The following is a 20,266-nucleotide window of genomic DNA, read 5'->3' as shown; positions in this document are numbered from 1 at the left end:
TCTCACAGATATGTCAAAACCAAATTTATGTTGGAAATTGTCATATTGCATATGGAGAGATATAGTATTTAAAAATCAAATGGATAGGTTTTTCAAAACTGCAAAAAGTTTGACAGTCACTAAGTTAAATAACGTTTTTGGGGAAGGGTTCTGTCCGTGGTTATGTGTGCTTAGTATATAATGAAGATTTAGTTTCTAAGATTATGAGTTTATTCTTTTCAAAGTATTTTAAATTTTTATTGCTTTATTTATGTATATGTAATTTATATTGTGAACTATATCATGGTAAAAATTTAAAATAAATTTTAAAATACACATAAAGGTATGAAGTTGTTAAACTAGAATGCCAGTGGAATGTAGCTCATCATCTGTTTTTGTTAACAGACTGGATTGTTTGTTGGAACACGGTTATGATCATTTGGTTCTGTGGCTTCTTTATTTATAGTTAAACAATAGCTTAGAAAAAACTTTAGAGGCTTGTAGCAGACTCTCAGATCTACTTGTAAATGGTCAAGTGTGATATGTTATTGTATGTTAATACATGTTTTTGGAACATCTTGTTTTTAGGTCTTACCTTTGAGGAGCGGGATATCATTGAAGGAGCTTTCCGTCAGGGTCTCATTCGGGTCTTGGCAGCAACTTCTACTCTCTCTTCTGGGGTGAATTTGCCTGCTCGTCGTGTGATTATTCGGACTCCTGTTTTCAGTGGTCACCCTCTCAACATTCTTACTTACAAGCAGATGGTTGGTCGTGCTGGCAGGAAAGGAGTGGACACAATGGGTGAGTTTGAATTTAATTGTAATGGTATTGCTGAAGGACAGTGTCAGTGTATTTGAAATTTCACTAGTACCTGGCAACCTGGTTTTCATTGTGCTGTATATCTCTATTGGCAGTGTACTGCTGTCATCATTTTTGAACTCAGTTGTTATAGTGAGCATAAGTTATAATTTTCATATATTACTTTTAAAAAAATACTCATTTATTTAGGTACTGGGGATTGAACTCATGACCTCATGCTTGCCAGGCAGGTACTTATACCACTGAGCTAAAACCCCAGCCCTTATATATTACCTTTTTGTTTTGGTTTTCTTGAGGCAGGATCTCACTATGTAGTTTGAGCTAGCCTTGAACTTGCTCATGTAGCCTAAGCTGTCCTGGAAATCATGGTGATCATCTTGCCATAGCCTACCAAGTGCTGGTCATATATTGTGAACTGTTGGTTTTCTACTAATAACAGAATTAAAATTTTCTTTTGTATTCTATGCATTGAAATGATTCAGTGTTTAAAAATAAAGATGACTTTTACTACATTCACTGGAAGATGATTGTTAATTTCTAAGTATAGTCTACTCTTTAGCACTATTTGATTCTCATGCATATGAGTTCTACATAGGCAACAGTCTCAGCAGCCAAACTAGGATGCTAAGAGCATCTCATACTTTGGGAACAAGAACTTCATTACATACCATCTTTTTTCACTCCAAATTGGTGCTGGCTTTGAAAATAAACTTTTCAATTTATCGTATCAGCAAGTAATGGTAATATTACCAGCCATCCAAATAAAAGTTTTAGGAATTGAGAGCCTTGTTTGAATTAATTTTAATTTCTTTTCTTATCTTTACTCCTTTAATGTGTTTCTATTTTCTAATTGTTCTGGCAAATGTTTCCAGAACCATATTGAACAGAGTGGTGACAGTGGACATCCTTGTCTTGTTCTTGATTTTAGAGTGAAATCTTTCAATTTTTGTCATTTAGTATGATATTTGCTGTTTGTTTGTCATAGATAGCATTTTATCAGATTGAGATAAAGACCTTCTATTCCAGTTTTCTGTAGGATTATATTTTTTTATCATGAATGAGTGTTGGGCTGTATGAAATGCTTTTTTCCTGTGTCCATTAAGATGATTATGTTAACATGGTGTATCACATTGATTGATTTGTGTTTGGTGAACGACCCCTGCCTCTCTGGAATGACTCCTACCTGGTAATGCTATATAATTTTCTAGGTGATTTGCTCATTCTTTTTGCAAGGACATTACTGAGGATTTTTGCATCTTTGCTTGTTAGGAAGATTGGCCTATAGTTCTCCTTTTTGGTTGGCTCCTTCTCTTACTTTACTATCGGGGTAATACTTCTTTCAGGTATGAGTTTGGGAATATTACTTCTCTTTCAATTTCAATTTCTTTTTATTTTTTTAAAGTTTTATTTAAAGAAAGACTAAACAAAACAGAAAACGGGTAGAAATAATACATACATTCAGAAAAAAAATAAACAGTAAGAAATCATTGTCCTTTTACAAATAGTTTTTCAAGATACAAAAGTGGAACATGTAAAGTGGGAATTCAAACAGTGAGACTGCAAACAGTTCTGTTCAACTATCCAACAAAAACTTAGTAATATGGTTGTTAATCCTATACACTTAAACGTACATGCAGTTATCCATATATTCATTTATGTTTAGATTAAACAAACTAAAGCAGGCTAAAGTCATTCTGAACAAAGAATAATAGTATTGCTGGATTTCACATCATGACACTCTGGGATCAGCACTGGGTACTGTACTGTCTTTTTAAAAAAAATTTTATTTAAAGAAAGACTAAATAAAACAGAAAATGGGTAGAAATAATACATACCTTCAAAGAAAAAAATAAACAGTAAGAAATCACTAGTTGATTACAGATTGTCCTCTTACAAATAGTTATTCACAATACTAAAGTGGAGCATATAAAGTGGGGATTCAAACAGTGAGACTGCAACCAGTTCTGTTCGACTATCCAACAAAAACTTAGAAATATGGGTATCAATAAGGAGTTTTACCATAGTTCCTGTGTTGTCTCTTGCTATCTTCAGTATAACCGGCTATATCATCAGACATAGTATAACTGAATATATCAGTACATAACACTATTAATAAAAACACAACTTTGTATACAGTATAAAACTTCAAAAACAGGCAGTTATCAAACCAGAATGTGTATCGTAGTGAGTCTTGTCATCTTCAGTGTAGTTGCCTATACTCTCAGACTTGATACTATCAATCATATCAGTTTTGAATAAAATTTGTTGATACCAAACAGCAATCAAACAAACCAAATTTAACTAAGATCAGTCATGATAAAACAGTATAAGTCATACAGGGCTCCAGATTAAGATAATAGGAAATTACAGATGATTACTGTGCTATATCCTGATGTTTTAGGGATAGCTGTCTGTGCCCTCAAATCTAATTCAAGTAAACAAACTGGGACAGAATAAAATCTATCTAAGCAGAGGGGTGCAAGTAATGTGGGTTTTAAATCCTGATACACTATTAACAGGTGTATCAGATCTGCCATCTGATATATTAACAGATCTGCCATCTGATATATTAACAGATCTGCCATCTTTGTTAAGATTCTCCCTCCTCTTTCAGTTCCTCAGGGTACACTGTACATTTCTGGGTCTCACCAGGACCCTTGGTTTTAAATTGGCGGGGGGAGGGACCTGCTATTTACCTAAGTGATTCCAAACCTTCTCTCGCCTGGACTTGATCTCTAATTGTGTTCCTTTACCTATTAAAGCCTGTCTTTCCAACCTATCCACAAATACTGGTCTAGTTGCTCCTATTACTCTCTGGTTCTCTGTCACATAGAGCATTGTTTTCTCATATTTGATTTTCACTCCATGTACTCTTTTTCATGTTAATTATATTTCCTATAAATAGCTTCTCAGTGGACCCTACCTCCTGATCTACTCCATGTATGGTTCTTTTATTTTTAATTTAGCATATCAAGGCCATCTATATTAGACATTATAACTAACCTTCTCTGCCTCATTTCTGTTATGCTCTTTTTTTGCCATCAGTTGTCTGCTTATCTTCTTCATTCTGTTTTCTGCACCATTCATTGAGGCCTCTCTGCCACTGTTCCTGGAATCCTAGTACTTTTCTCTCTCTCTAGAATTCCCTGCATCTAGAATGCTCTCTGTAGAGTTGGATTGGTAGTTGCGAATTTCCCAAGTTCCTCTTTATCTTGGAAGCATCTTGTTTCTCCATTAATTTCTAGAGACAGTTTTGCAGGGTATATCAATCTGGGTTGGAGGTTATTTTCTTTCAGGGCTTGAAATATTTCGCTCCAGGCTCTTCTTGACTTGTTGGTTTGTGTCAAGAAGTCTGCCATGATTCTGATGGGCCTTCCTCTATAGGTTATCTGTGGATTTCTGGAATCTTGACTGTTATATGCCCGGGCATAGCTCTGTTTTGGTTGTAGGTGGCTGGAGTTCTGTATGCCTCATATATCTGTATATCATTTCCTTTTCCTATGTTTGGGAAGTTTTCCTTAATAATTTCTGTGAGTAACCTTTGTAGTTCCTTTGTTTGTATGCTGGCTTGTTCATTCACATTCTTTATTCTTAAGTTATAGATCCTCTTGTTGTCTTCTAGCCTTTGTATTGTTACTGCTTGATTCCTTGTTATTTTAAAAAAGTTTTTCCTTTCATACTCCCACATTGCAAAACTGTCCTCCAGTTTGGATAATGTTTCCTTAGTTTCTTTCAAGCTAATTTGCCATCTTTCCATTGAGTTTTTAATTTCCTGGTGATCTCTTTGAATCTACTTCATGTATTCTATCTTTTTTTATATTCTTCATCAAATGGTTCTCTCCTTTGTTTGAGTTCTTCCCTTTTTCCATCTGTGTCTGCTTTAGAGGTGCTTAGTATCTCTTATTAATCTTCTTATATCTTGCCTTATTTGACTAAATATTTCACTTTTGACCTTGTTCATCTATGAGGTCCTGAAGCTATCTCTTTATGTCCACTGGTGCCGTGTCTGATATTGCATGTTTGCTGTTCTTATTCTCCTTTGTATTACCTGTCCTGGGTCAATGTTCTCAGGGTTGGGACCTGGGGACTTCTTGTTGTTGCATACTTTTCCCATCTTTTTTGCTTCTTCCAGGAGACCCCAGTTTCTTTGTTGGTTACAGTTCTTCTGAAGTGCACTGGCTAGGTGACCCTTCACACTCTATATACATTCTTATGCTTTTGTGTAATCTTCAAATTTTTTGCTTACTCCCATTAATCTTAGTCTTCATGTCTTCTATTAGCTGATGGATTGATTTTTCTTGTTCTCTTGTTGTTTTTAAGGTATATTTGAGTAGTTAGACTTTGAAAGCATTCTTGTCTTCTAATTTTGACATAGTGTTCTCATATTTGTCTCTTTTATTCCCCATATTTTCAATATAATTTTTAATCTCCTGGATTTCTGATTGAAATCTTTCCATGGACTCTGATTCTTTGCTACATGGGCATTCATGTTTTGTGTAATTTTTGTTTAGCTCAGCTAGGTTTTCATTAGTGTCTCCTGAACACTTCCTGGTCCTGTAGTTTATTGGTTTCATTATCTGTTTGGTTATATCTGGTGTAATCCCTTTGAGCACGTCTTTGATGTGTTTTTTTTAATCTTCTCTGTTATCCTTTCAAATAATTTGGCTGTGTGGCTTTTGGCATTTTCACCCTTAGTTGCCTCAGGTGGGCTTTGAGGTAGTTGGAAGTTTTGGAAGCATTTTATTTTGGAAGCCTTGCCTTCTCATGTTTCTTTTGTTTTTGTTTGTGTGTTTTGTGGTGGGATTCGTGGCCCCAACAGTGTGAAGATTTTCTTGCTTGTATTTAGCTAGCTTCTTTAGTCTTTATAGTAATGTACTTTGAGTGTGGCTAACTTTTATTCTTTGCCTCTGTCCTAGGATCTGCCCCTTTTAATTTGGGAGGGGACGATGCAGTACATTTTGCCCAACTATCAGTTCTTTGGGAATGGACTGCAGTACTATTAATGTCACAAAGATAATCTGGGTGTTGGTGCATGGAAAAATACATTAGTAGCAACAATTATGTGGCCTTGTCCATATACATAGAACAAATCAGCTATAGTAGTATTGTCTGAGATAAATTAGTTATTGACATACCATAAGAACAATAATGTACCTCCCTTAACCAAAGGAAAGAAATCTATTACAGTATAAACACTAAGACAACCCAGATACTACATATAGTTAATAGGTACTAAATGTGACAGTTATATCTCAAATAATAGTAGAATAAAATTCAGTGATAATTATGTAGAATTAACTATCTGATGATTCATAGAGTTTTACTGTTATATTATTGAAGATACAGGGAGTTGGGAACTACAGAATGCAACATGAAAATTTGAAAACTTGTACTATATGAGTTGAGAAAGAGGAGAGAGAAGTGAGACAAGGAATTTTGTTAGAGAACGGAAAGATAGAAACTTAGGTAAAGCAAATAGAAAAACAAATAAGGGATATAAGAGAAAAGAAAAACAGAATGAAATAATGTGGTTAATAAAAAAAAGAAGTAAAGAAAAAGAGAGATTGGGCTGGGAATTTAGCTCAGAGGCACCGGTGCTTTCCTGGCAAGTGAGAAGTTGTGAGTTTGATCCTGTGTGTGTGTGTGTGTGTGTGTGTGTGTGTGTGTGTGTGAGAGAGAGAGAGAGAGAGAGAGAGAGAGAGAGAGAGAGAGAGAGAGGAAGAAGAAGGAGGAGGAGGAAAAGGGGAAGAAGGGGAAAGGGAAAGGAAAGGAGAAGGAAAGGAGAAGAGAAGAGAAGAGAAGAGAAGACAGAACAGGAGAGAGGGAGAGAGGGAGAGAGAAAAGGAAAAAAGGAATTAAAAAACAAACAGGGACAAAGTACAAAGGAAAACTCCCCAAACTGCAGTAAACCTGTGAAGAAGAAAAAGGAAAGGAAAAAAGAAAGTTCAAAAAAAATTTCTTAGTGATGGATTTTTTTTTGTTTTGTTTTGGGTAGAGGTTCTATAAGCAAAGGGAAAATACATGGACACACACACCAAGGGTCAGCAAAATGGCTGCTGCCCGACCAGTGAAAGCAAGCAGCTTTTATTTTGATAAAGAGCAAAAAAACTTGTTTGCTTCTTGTTCTTATGGAACCTCATGCTTTTATCTTGATGAGATGTTTCAAGGCCTGTACTTTCTACCAAAACACTGTCAACTGATGTGTCTGGACAAAATGGAGTTAATGCAGCCTCTATATAGTTTTTTTTTTTTTTTTCTTTTAAGACAGGGTCTCCTTGTAGTTCAGGCTGGCCTTGAACTCCTGATGGCTCTCCTGGGTCAGCCTGTCTAATACTGGATTATAGGTGTGTAGTACTTTGCCTGGCCTCTGTATCTTTGAATGAGTGGTTTCCTTTTGGGATCCCAGTTTTGGAGTCTAGCAATTCTCAATTTTGTCCACCTAGCCTGAAGACCTGTGGCATTTCAAGGTGCCCTCCCCATTCCTCAGGCCCCTGTGCTTACCCAGGCGGTGGCAGTGTTTAACCTGGATTGTGTCCCTACCCATGCCAGTAAGCAAGGAAGACACTCAAACTCTAGATCTGGGTTGGATGCAGGCAGGAGGGTGAGGCTTCAGGAACTCCATGCCAACATTTTCAGACCAAGAGCAACTGAAGCTGGACTCAGTTTTTGTGGAGGAGGTTTTATTATGTGACCAAATATCTGAGGAAAGCAACTTAAAACAAGAAAGATTTCTTTTGGCTCCTGGATTCAGAGGTTGGCCAGCTCCATTGGTTTTAGGCCTATGTCAAGGCAGAAACATTTTGACCGAAGTGTGTGGCAGGGGAAAGCTGCTCACCTCATGGCGGGTAGGAAGCAGGGGGAAAGGGAAAGAGCCAGAGGTGAAGAGCACTGCAGACAAGATGCCACCTCCAGAGGTCAGTGGCCTCCTCCTTGCACCTGGGCCCTACTCTAGTAGTGCATCCAGCTATGAATTCATCAGTGAAGCAATGGGTTTAATCCATTATGAATTCGGTTGTTTAGTGATCACATCACTTCTTTCGGTCCCACCCTAGCACACTGCTGCAGTGGAGATCAAGTCCTGAATATATGAAGTAAGTCTGGGGGATACTTCATATTTAAGTCATAATAGGAGATGTTACCATGTGATTTTTCATTTTAGGTGTCTGTAAGTTTTAAAATTTATTTTGTCAACTTATGTTATTAGTCATTTGCTTTACATTTTTGTATTTTTCAAAGTACATTTCTATTATCTGGACATTTATTAATAATAGTTAATTCTGTAGGGAAAGAAAAGAAACTTTTCCTTTGCTTTCTTATGTTCTGCAGCTGGAGTCTGCTAAATAAGTTGATATAGCTGGACAGGAAAAAAGATATATAAATGTTATTTAACAGTAATATTTTAATTTTTATGTGTTTGGAAGTCTTCATAAAAAAGTAGAGACTTAAGAAGTTGTTAGACTGATACTATTTTAACAAATGTCAGTAAGTCAGTAAGTCATGGAGAAGTGATGTGGCAAATGAAAAAGCGTTTGATCTTATAGGGTTAGTAAATCATGAGAAATAATGGAAGGGAAGGCTACATAAGGGAAATTCTATGTTCTACTTTTAGTTTTAGGCAGATGGGGGACAGGACAGAGAGCTCTTTCTGTTGCTTTGTAATTACCTTTACCTCAAATTAGTATTTATACAAAATAGTATATTTTGGGGTAGTATATCCTGATTTCTTTCTATTCAAAATTCAAAAAATAAAAGCAGTTCTCTGACCAAAACTACCATATCATAACTATCACATGTTAGCTCTTTATAAAGAAGACATCTTAAATTCTCTTTAGCAGGTTCTTAAGGAACTGTTTTAGAATCTTGAAAATATGTGGTTTTGTTATAGGTGAGAGTATCTTAATTTGTAAGAACTCTGAGAAATCAAAAGGCATAGCCCTACTTCAAGGATCCTTAAAACCTGTTTGCAGTTGTCTACAAAGACAAGACGGAGAAATAACTGCCAGTATGATCCGAGCTATTCTGGAAGTAAGAGTTCATTTTCTTTTTTACAGCTGCATTAAATCAGTAAAACTTTAGTATGTGTGTTTTTAAAATGAGATCATTACAGTATGGCCTTTGTAAGTCTGAGTCTGTTTATATGAATATGTGAGCATGCAGCTGTTACTAGAATGAAACACAGCTAATGGTATAATATTCTATTTCAAACAGTGGTCAAAGATGATTCTTTAAATTTTACAGATTTTTTTTAATTTTAAAAAAAGATGACAAAATAGACCATAGTTTCTCCATCCATATAGTACTGTTGAGGTTAAAATAAAATCAAGGAACAAATAAACATGACTGAACCTTTACAACAACAGAGAAAAACATAAAGTGACAAAAATAAGTGACTCTTCTACTTAGAGTCCTCAAAGATTACCCTTGTTTAGCATTTTAACTGTGCATTCAGGAAAAAAACCTTTTATCTATTAGCATGGTTTGGTGGTGGTTTCAGTGCTAGTGGTAGAGATACTGGTCCTTTTTTTACCTATACATTTTTCCCTTTGTCAATTTGAAAAAAAGTTAAAATATTTGATGATATTATTTGAGGAAGAATGTTGAAAGTAGTCACTTTCATATACTGCTGAAGCTCTTTTGAAGGCAACTTCACTGTATCTACTAAAATAAAAAAAGCACCTAGTCATTTGTCTAGCTGATGGATAATGATTCATTTATTTTCATTTATAAGAAAGTATTGCATCTACTTTTTGTTGTTGTTTTTAAAGACAGGGTCTCGTTACATAGTTGAGGATGTTCTTGAACTATATATATAGTGAATATATAGCTCAGGATTACCTTGAATCAGCTGTCATCATCCTGCCCATTCTCCCAGTAGCTCAGATTACATGTGTGCACCACCACACACAGCTTACACCTACTTGTAAGGAAAACTTCATATTGCCAGCATCTGTTCTGTACAGTTGGTAACAAGTAATAAAGCAAGAGTTATCTAAGAGTGTGTACATAAGTTTCTGAGAATCTTTTAATACATATTATGAAGACCTGCATGTCTTATAAAAAAGCTACAGATCTGTGCACTCTGGGAGGCTGAATTGGGAGGATTGCAAATTTGTGCCCATGTTGGGCCATTTTGAAGGCACTGCCTTAAAATAAATAATGAAAACAAAAGACTGCAAAAGACCTGGGTTCAATCCCCAGGAGTGAAAAAACAAGTTACAGAAATTTTTGAACATTTCTAACAGATCATAGTTGGTGGAGTGGCAAGTACATCACAAGACATACAGATTTATGCTTCTTGCACGTTTTTGGCTGCAAGTATGACAAAAGAGAAGCAGAGAATTCAGAAAAATCAAGATTCTGTTCAACTTGGAGCAATTGAAGCTTGTGTGATGTGGCTACTGGAAAATGAATTTATTCAGATTATAGAAGACAGAAATGGGACAGAAGGTAAATGTGGATTCTTAGTTGCAACTTACTCTTTCATCTTTCACTCAGTTGTTTTCGTATTACTCATAAACTTTGCACATTTGAGTAAGAGTGTAAGATTGGTCAGAGCTGCGGTTAACTATAGAGTACGGAAAGAGCATATTTCTTTTCTTATTTTTAATAATTGTTGTCTATTTCCCAACCCCAAACCAGGAAATGTGTATCATCCAACACATCTGGGTACAGCTACTCTTTCTTCTTCACTTTCTCCAACTGATACCTTAGATATTTTTGCTGACCTTCAAAGAGCAATGAAGGGCTTTGTTTTAGAGAATGACCTTCATATTGTCTATCTGGTAAGTTCGTTTAACTGCTATATTTGTGAAATAAGGAGAAGAAATATAAATAGACTCGGCCATCAAAGATACTTAATGGAATGTCTTGCTTGTTTTGGAGCAGAGAATTATTTCCATTGGTAAACTAATTGCTCTAGTGACGTTTTCCTCTACTGTATTTTCTCCCGCATCCTTTCGAAAAGTATTTTGAGGCAGATCCTAAAAATATTTATTTTAGAACATATACAAGGATAGAAAAGGACAGTAGTAACAGAAAATTAAAGATAAATCATAATGTAGAACTCATGCACATGTTAATCAAGCATACTATTAGGTCACATTACGTTGCTCTTGCCAGCTTCAGTTCTGAATTTCTTAGCTACTAAAGCAAAGAGAGACACTTAATTGGCTTCAATATTTTTAAGGTAAAAAGTAGTGGATTTTCCTTTCTGAGAGAAATTTAGACCTAAAGTGATAATCTGTGACATATTTTTGATAGAATCTCTGTAAGAAATATAACTAGAAATTTTGTTCGTTTACATTACATAGTCTTCTATCAATACAATAAAGATTTTGATGAGTTGGATAGAGCTTGAGGTTATATTTTTTTACAAGAGCCTGTCCAGAAATTATTTGTTCATTAAGAACAGATTCATGTACTTTGGTAAGCAAATAATGGGTGATAAAATTGAAAGTTACCTTAGAGTGAAGAAGACTTATCAGGAAATCTACTTCAATAAAAAACACTATAGAGAGCAGAGGGGAAATGTCTAGATTGCCATTTTTTTCCTTTTATAGTTGATTTTAAATAAATTAAGAGAATAAAAAGGAATTATGCAATTATACATCTTTTATGTGTACTCAGAGTTATCTTTATCAGCTCTCTTTTTCTGTGCAATTGCTATTTGGGGTTATTTGATTTCAATCTGAAGAGCTCTTTTAGCATGTAAGTCGTTTGCTAGCAAATTTTCCTGAATTCATTTGTCTAGGAACTGTTCTGATATATCTTTAGTTTTTTGATTGTTTTGTTTTGTTTTTATTTTTATATTCTTTTTTTATTTAAAGGAGAAAAAAAACAAAACAGTTTAAGGGTACAAGTAATACAGAATTTCAAAAAAAACAGTAAGAAATCACTAGTTAATAGATTACACATTGTCATCTTAGAAATAGTTGTTCAAGTTATAGGATTAAAGCATACAAAGTGGACATGCAGACACTGAGACTGCAAACAGTTGTGTTCAATGACCCAACAAAAACTTAGTAATATGGTTATCTATCTTAACACACCTAAACACATTTGCAGTTGTATCCTTTAGAACACTTTTTTTCCCCCCTCTCCTTTTTACAGCAATATTTACACATTTTGGGTTTTATTACTCCCATAGTTCTTATTACTTTTTTTTGGAAGAGAATAAAACCAAATATGACAAAACAAAGCAGTCAGATATGTTTTTATTTTTGATATTGGGAATTGAACTCAGGACCTCCTAGTTGTGAGGTAGGCACTATGCTGTTGAGCTATATACCCAGCCCAATGTCTTTAGTTATGATAGCTTACCTTTATATAAAATTCTTGTCTGATAGATTTCTTTCTCTCTCTTTCTTTCTTTTTTTTTTCTTTTAGCAGTTTTAATCTGCCTTCTCCTTTCATTTTGGCCTCCGTGGTTTCTGATGAGAAGTTAACTTTTTTTTTTTTTTAACTTTTTATCGGTGCAGGGATCGAACTCATGACTGTCCACTTGCAAGGCAGGTGCATATGCCGCTGAGCTAAAATCCCCAGCCCCAAGAGAAGTTAACTTTTAATCTTACTGGGTTCTCATTGTTTATAGTGCTTGTTTTTTCCTTTCTGCTTTCAAGATTTTCTTTTCCTTTAGTGTGTAATATTTTTATTACGATCCATCTTGGTGTGGACCTCTACATTTATCCACTTAGAGTTCATTGAATTTCTTGGATAATGTAGATTGATATTTGTCATCAAATTTGGGACATTTGTTAGCCTTAATTCCTTCAGATACTTTTTCTGTTCCTTTGTATTGCTTTATAGATTACTTATATGTATGTTGGCATAACTGATGTTTCCCATGTCTCTCCAGGGCTCTTTTCACTTTTCCTTCCTTCTCTTTGAAATTGTGTAATCTCTACCAATCTCTCTTTATGCTTCCTTATGTGTGTGTGTGTGTCCTTTTTGAAACAGGCTTTCACTATGCAGTTCAGGCTGGTGTTGAATTCACTTTGTTGCCCATGCTGGCCTCAAACTTGTGATGGTCCTGCTGCTTCAGCCTCCCAAGTGCTGCCATTACAGGTGCCTGGCCAGTGCTTGCTAATTCTTAATCATACAAGTTTGTATGTATTGTTTAACTCTAATTATTCATTTAAATTACTATTTGTTAACCTCTAAACTTCATTTGATCTGATCCCAAATTTCATACTATCCTCTTTATGCATTTTCTCTGTTTAATGAGACAGGCTATCATGCTTTTTACTTCTAAACCTGGCTTTCTTTGATTCTTTGACAGTTTTATAATGTCTTCCTTGATGTTTTTGTTTGCTTATATTGAATCTGGACTCTTTTTGTTGAATCCTGAACATTTTAGATAATATATTAGCTCTGAATATTGGTTTATCCTTTTTTCTTCTCTTCTTTCTATTTTAGTGATTCTTTCTTGGAAGTTAGAATACTTAAAATTGTACCTAGAATTGGAATATAGAGATAAAAAGTGACTATGATTAAAGATTTGAGTATTATAAAATCCAGTTTGTATGCTTGGTAGTTTCTTTCTTTTGACTATTTATACTATTTATACTATTTATCTATTTATACTTGTGACTCTTTTGTAATGAAGTGGTTCTCCCTTTCATTGGTCGGGCATTTTTGGTGGGGCCAGTGACTGCACCCAGAGGCTCATGCATGTTAAGCAAGCCCCATCCCATGGGATCAGATCCCTCACTCACTGTGAGGTGACAGTGTTACTGACTCATGATGCTGCTCTCCTTTTGTAGGTTACACCTATGTTTGAAGATTGGACGACTATTGATTGGTATCGATTTTTTTGTTTGTGGGAGAAGTTGCCAACTTCTATGAAAAGGGTAGCAGAGCTGGTGGGAGTTGAAGAAGGGTTCTTGGCTCGCTGCGTGAAAGGAAAAGTAGTAGCCAGAACTGAGAGACAACACCGACAAATGGCCATCCACAAAAGGTAAATGCCAAGGAGCCTGCACTCTGGCATTTAACACAGCATCGGTGTACACAGATGTCCAGTGTATTATAGTCACTTTCATTGTCAAAAAACGTACAGCTTTGGCTGACTGTAGTACAATTTTTCAGTTTCTTGTATTTACTGAGTTTATTGATATTTGAGTTTTTTTTTTTACAGTTTATAGTTTAGCACTTGTTTATAGGAGGCTCTTTTAAAGTAGAATTTTTAATTATTTTCCTTCCTTAAAGATGTGAATCAGAACTGCTAGTTTATTGTAGCTTCGTTTGAGATTGTGTTTTCTAGCAGTTTTAGCTATATGTCAGTACCAGCAAGGAAATGATAAACAAAAGATACAAATGGAGCTGGGGATAGTGGTTTATGCCTATAATCTCAGCAGTCTAGGGGCATGAGGCAGGAGGATCACAAGTCTGAACCCAACCTGGGCAATTCAGTGAGTTGTGAGACCCTGTCTTAAAAATGAAATGACATAAAATAAAATAAGTGCTGGGGAAATATGGCTCAGTATAAAATCCGTGGGTTTAATCCCCAGTCCTGATAAAAGGAGAAGGAAACAAAAATCAAATGGGAAAATTGGTACAACTATGTACCTTCTTTGAAATATAGCAAAATTTTTTTTATAGTACAATATTTACAATACAGACAAATATACATTTTATAAGGATTTATACCCTTGGATTACTTATATCAGTGTTGCCTTTCAAATTAAAATTATTTTATAATGAAGGTCAGTCATTTTATTGAAATATAATTAGATGGTCATATAACTATCTTTTAGATATTTTAAATCTTTGTGTCATCATGTTTCTTCAATCACATCTTATTTATTGAAATTAATTAGCAGTACTGAAATATGAGGTCTTTGTTGTTGGTACACTGATGCTAGTTCTTTTTTTAAAATTTTTTAATTTTTTGATGCTAGTTTTTACTTTTTAAAAAATTTTTTTATTTTTTGATGCTAGTTCTTTGCTCCACTGCTGCATGTCAAAACTTACTTTATCATTATCCACTGTTATGGTTTGAGTCTGGATGTCCCCCCAAAGCTTCATGCAGTCAGGGAGATGGGCTTCTGTAGTTCATGAATGACTCATGGTCCAATGCTGGGATTATGGGCGTTAGTGCCCAAGTGGGTGTGGCCTACATACCAATATAAGGGACACAAAGAGTCTTGTCTCTGTGCCTCCCCTTTTGCTCTTGTTGTTTGTGCTATTTTCTTCTGCCTTGAACTGTTGCCATCTGCCGCATGCCACCCTTCCTTGGAGCCAGCTGATTATGGGCTGAAACCTCCACAAACTGTGAGCTAAATAAACCTTACCTTCCTTCATTTGGGGTGTCAAGTATTTTGTCTCAGCAATGAGAGAAAAGTAACCAACACATCTATCAAACCTATTTCCTTTTGGAGTCCTCAGAGTGTATAAACTGTTACCTTATTAGTTCTTAGTCATTTGGAAATACACATTGTACTTTCCTATTGATATCTTACCATATTTCGGTGATTTATTTTTAGGTTTTTCACCAGTCTTGTGCTATTAGATTTAATCAGTGAAATTCCCTTGAAGGAAATTATTCAGAAATACGGTTGTAATCGTGGACAGATCCAGTCTTTGCAACAGTCAGCTGCTGTTTATGCAGGTTAGTCAATCAAAGGTTTCACATTTATTTCAGTCTGTGTGGTTTGAGATCATTAAGATTACTCTTCCTCAATTTCCATTATATTGTAAGCTTCTCTAAAATTGTCATTTCATAATCTCTGTTATTATCACATCTAAATCAATAGTCTCTCTGAGCCCAGTCCTCTTTAGAGATAAGGCGACAAGCTGTCTGGATCTCATTCCCCTCCATTCCTGAGCAACCTGCTGACTCCCACCAACTCCAGTCCTTTCTGTTGCAAGAAGTAGCCAAATTCTCAGTGGTCTCTTTTCTCAAAGTACTGATTAATACAATGAGAAGAGTAATGGCAGAGATAGAAGTATTTGTGGACTCTTGTCTGAATGTTTTCATTATTTATTTATTTTTTAAAATTTTATTTAAAAGGAAAAAGAGAAAAAACAAAACAAAGCAGTGTAAGGGTACAAGTAATACAGAACTACAAAAAAAAAAAAACAAAAAACAAAACAAAAAAAAACAGTAAGAAATCACCAGTTAATAGATTACACATTATCATCTTAGAGATAGTTGCTTAAGTCACAGTATCAAAGCATACAAAGTGGACATTTAAACAGTGAGACTGTAAACAGTTGTGTTCAATGATTCCACCAAAAACATTAATATGGTCATCTATTTAACATTCCTAAACACACTTGCAGTTGTATCCTTTAGAACACTTTTTTTCCCTCTCTTTTTTACAACACAGTTTACACATTTTGGGTTTTATTACACCTTAGTTCTTATTACTTTTTTTTTTTGGAAGAGAATCAAGTCAAATATGGCAAAACAAAGCTGTCAGTCAAAACCAAGGATAGACATAGCACATGATGTAAAAACAGAGTACAAGGTTATCAACAATGGTTACCATATTGCCTCTTGCTTCCTCAAAAAGAATTGTCTATCTCATTAAGTATTATAAAGTTGAACAAAACAGTAGAGAACAAGACCAATAAAACCTAAACCTTGTAAACATTACAGGACTTCCAAAGAAGATAATAGTCAAACCAGAATGGGCATCGTAGTGAGTCTTATTGCCTTCAAAATAATTGCCTATATCCTCAAACTTGATACTATCAGACAGAATGGAACAGAGTCTAATCAGTCAAAACAAGATAGTGGGAGTATTACAGGACTTCAGATCAAGTTAATAGGAAATCAAAAATGTTACTATAATATATCCTAATTTTTTCCCCTTAATTAAAAAATCATAAAAAAATAACTAAATAATTTTTTTAATGAATAAGGGAGAGATTGAGATAAAAGAGGACACAACAACATAACAATACAGGTCAAAGCATGACAGTTTCAGCAACCTAGTGCTTCACCACCAAATAACCCGACTTAATAGTAGTTACCATAGTGTCTTTTTCGTTGAAATATTTGAATATAACTTCATATACTATAGATTCAAATATATCAAGTCAGTGTAAAACCATTCAAGTGGATGAAAGCATTGTAGGGTACTTAGAACCAGCTAACAGAAAACAAACAATGGTTTCTATATTATCTCTTTGCCTATAACAATTTTTGTTTATACTATCACATATAATAAAATCCAGCAAGATACATCATGATAAAACCAGTGGAGTCAGAAGAACCATAGTTTGGTGGGGCTTCAAAATAAGATGATAGTAAATCAGCACTAGCTATTATGATGACTTATTTTCTTCAAAATAGCTGTTCATTTCATCACAGACAATAATATCAAGCAGCCCAGAATAAAGCCATTCCAATTAATAAGTGAAAACTTTATAAGGCTTCAAGGCCACATAATGGGGAATCATGATTACCACATACTTTTATATATTTGAATCATTACTTACATTAGGGAAACTATTTGGTATTCACACATGCGAGATTGATTTATTTCGTTTATGAGTATGGTCTCAAGCTGTGCGCATTTATTGATAAATATCTCAATGTGATCCTTGCTTATAGCTGAGTAATACTCCATTGTATAGAAATACCACAACTTTTTCATGCACTTCTCAGTTGATGGGCACTGTTTTAATTATTTCTTCTCTTAAGAAGTGCTAGTTAATTTCCCATTTGACTACCACATTTTCTCCTGTGATAGATTTTAGTGGCTATGCTTATGGGATAGATGAAAGTTGCCATGATCTGAAGAGGGAGGGCTTTTCAGTGCCCTCCTCCTATATGGAATGGCTGAACAGAAGAAAAAAAAAAAAAAAAAAAAGAAGTGCTAGTTTAAAAAAAAGAGCAGCCGCAGCACTGTTGTGCCATGATATGTGAAACCCATATCCTCCAAACTGAGCAAACAGGAAATTCTGGGTCTAGATTTATTAAGGGATCATTCAAGCCATTAGGAAGGAAATGCTGGGCTCCTAGAAGCTGTGTGTATTTAAATGTGTAAGAGTTTTGCTGTGAAGCTGTGTGTTTGTGAGGGAGTACAGAGGGAATGGCGGGGCAGAGGGCGGAATGAATCGAGGGACTCATCCCTTGATATCAAAGGTCTGAGACTTCATGTAGGGTTAATGTGACTTTCCTAATGACCTTGCAGTTGGATGCCAGCACTCTTTTTTCAAGAGCGTGTTGTTGCTGAACTGGGTGAAGTTTCTTTGAAGAAAATATAGCATGGGAACTTCACTTTAGTAGCTCTCAGTGTTTGAATATTTAAATCAGCTCTCATTTTCTTCTAATTTAAAATAACACCTTTACCTGTTTTATTAGAGTTCTTTCTTAAAAAAGTAAGAAAGGGAGGAAGTGAAAAGAAGGATGGGCTAAGATTATGTTTTTTCATTTTGTATTTATATGTTCCACCTCAGTTTTCAAATGGTAAGTTTAGAATTAAGAATAAAAGAGATGCCATGTAATATGTTTAGCACATTTATTATCCCACTATCAAGGCCCTCATTATGTGTCTGCTTCCCAATAACTTATCCCTTGAACCTTGTTAAACCTTAAAATTCTGCAGGAAAAAAACAAATCCCAATATCATGTATCTAAGAAATGGAGAACTGATTCATAAGAAATTTTTAATTTGACACTTATTCTGTGAATGTTCTAGGGATGATTACAGTGTTTTCCAACCGTCTTGGCTGGCACAACATGGAACTGTTGCTTTCCCAGTTTCAGAAGCGTCTTACCTTTGGCATCCAGCGGGAGCTGTGTGACCTGGTCCGGGTGTCCCTACTTAATGCGCAGAGAGCCAGGGTCCTCTATGCTTCTGGCTTCCTTACTGTGGCAGATCTTGCTCGGGCAAATGTTGCTGAGGTGGAGGTGGTTCTGAAAAGAGCTGTGCCCTTCAAAAGGTAAGAAAGTCCTTGCTAAGCATAGGGCTGTGAAGTGACAGTTATGTCAGTATTTTCTTTTTTATGAATTAAGTTTATGGGGACACTTTAGGTATACATAAATGATCACATTCACATTTGAACCTGCACATGATATAACTTGATCATGTCGGTTTTTAAAGTAATGGGTAACACATTAAAATATTTTCCTCTTAGATAATGTCATGACACACTTGGTGTTATGTGGAAGAAAATATGCTTCCCTTTCCTCTGTGGGGATTATGTTTTATTTTATTCATTTTATAAATACATAATTGAAAAGTCATTTCTAAAATGATCATAATTCTCCCCTGAGAAAATTGAGTGAATGGATTATATCAACTCTTTCTGCTTTGATTTTAATTCTTATTACATTATCTACTCATCTTAAACTTTCTTTAATCATGTGTACCTCAAAATGCTCTCTTGTCAAAAGTTCTTTGGAACCCTAGTCCCTCAAAATAGTTTGTGAAGGGACAATTCCTTGACTGTTTTGTGTGGGTGTGTGTGGTGGTGGTGGGGCTGTTAAACAGTTCACTGAATGTGCAGAACCTGGCATAAAATCAAGGAACAGCTTCAAACTCATTCCATTATGAGAAATTAGCTAGCTCCTCCTCTCCTTCTCCACTTACCTTTTCTTTTAAGATTTGAGAAGAAAAGAGACAGAAACTTGCAGTGGTATTTGATTCTGTGTCTCTGTTAGATGTGAATGCTGGCCTGTGTCCAAATTCTGGTTCTTACTCTAAGGGCTTTTTTTATTGTATTTTGGAGAGCTTGGCTTTTTACTATACCATCATTAATGAGAGCCATAATGCTGCATAATGATATAATGAAAGTCAGATTTCTAGTATTGGTGAACATGAGCTGTTTGGGAAGTGAGTGTCTTTCAGAAAGGCCTATGTCTATCAAAGTGAATCTTAATGTGCTGATAGTTTTCACATTATTATTAATTTTATTATTATTTTTTAGCTAAATCATGATTTTATTGCTTGACTACAGAAACAAATTTTTGCCACCAGGGCAGAGGCATGACTCATTTGCATGACTTGTATTTCCAGTTACGGGGTTTTGTAATTATCTAGCCAATCTGTGAGTCCAGCTGTCTGTGAGGATCAGGTGGAACTTGGCATCCTTATCCTTTCTGTTCCTCTCAAGATGCTTTTGAACAGCAACTACTTTCTTAATTAAGTGGTAGAGATCTTCAGGGAGATCAGAAGCAAGTCCTTTAGACTTAAGGATTCTCAAGATTTTATTATCCATCATAAAACATACTTGTGCAACACCATGAGAGTCTCTCAGAATCACCCTGATTTGTGAGTCAGGCCCATCTTGGCCTGTTTGTAAATCTGCTCCTTTACCATCCTCAGACATCTGTTTCAGCCAGATGGGGACATTGTGGCAATAAGGGAGAGCCCACTGGGACAGGCGGTTCCCTGGACCCATGATGGCGGCAGTCTGGAAGCAAAAGTGTATTTTTTTTAGTCAGTGCTCTGGTTATAGGTTCATATGTTCTTATAGTCTGTCTCATGGTTTTTTATGTTTTGTTTTTGCTTTGTTT

The 20,266-nt window shown here is 35.3% G+C and overlaps 1 protein-coding gene and 1 non-coding gene across 3 annotated transcripts in view; both read left to right on the top strand.

The window, feature by feature from the left end:
* Polq (DNA polymerase theta) overlaps positions 1-20,266 on the top strand; it is a 147,428-nt gene that overhangs the window by 23,245 nt on the left and 103,917 nt on the right. For both annotated transcript variants that reach the window (XM_023564894.2, XM_063225057.1), the window contains exons 9-15: positions 568-780; positions 8,684-8,823; positions 10,041-10,245; positions 10,438-10,580; positions 13,560-13,753; positions 15,279-15,403; positions 18,447-18,690. In XM_023564894.2, the coding sequence (XP_023420662.1) occupies positions 568-780; positions 8,684-8,823; positions 10,041-10,245; positions 10,438-10,580; positions 13,560-13,753; positions 15,279-15,403; positions 18,447-18,690 (1,264 nt within the window). The remainder of the gene's footprint in view (positions 1-567; positions 781-8,683; positions 8,824-10,040; positions 10,246-10,437; positions 10,581-13,559; positions 13,754-15,278; positions 15,404-18,446; positions 18,691-20,266) is intronic.
* On the top strand, positions 17,460-17,598 carry LOC111756666 (small nucleolar RNA SNORA29). The gene has a single exon (XR_002791088.1). It is a non-coding gene; the product is annotated as a small nucleolar RNA SNORA29 (small nucleolar RNA).

Source organism: Cavia porcellus, unplaced genomic scaffold (genome assembly GCF_034190915.1).
Source record: "Cavia porcellus strain 051 isolate PalLab524CR breed Dunkin Hartley unplaced genomic scaffold, mCavPor4.1 scaffold_15, whole genome shotgun sequence".
Classification (NCBI taxonomy): Eukaryota; Metazoa; Chordata; class Mammalia; order Rodentia; family Caviidae; genus Cavia; species Cavia porcellus.
Note: the sequence above shows the minus strand (reverse complement) of the source record. Positions and strands in the feature narration are given on the sequence as shown.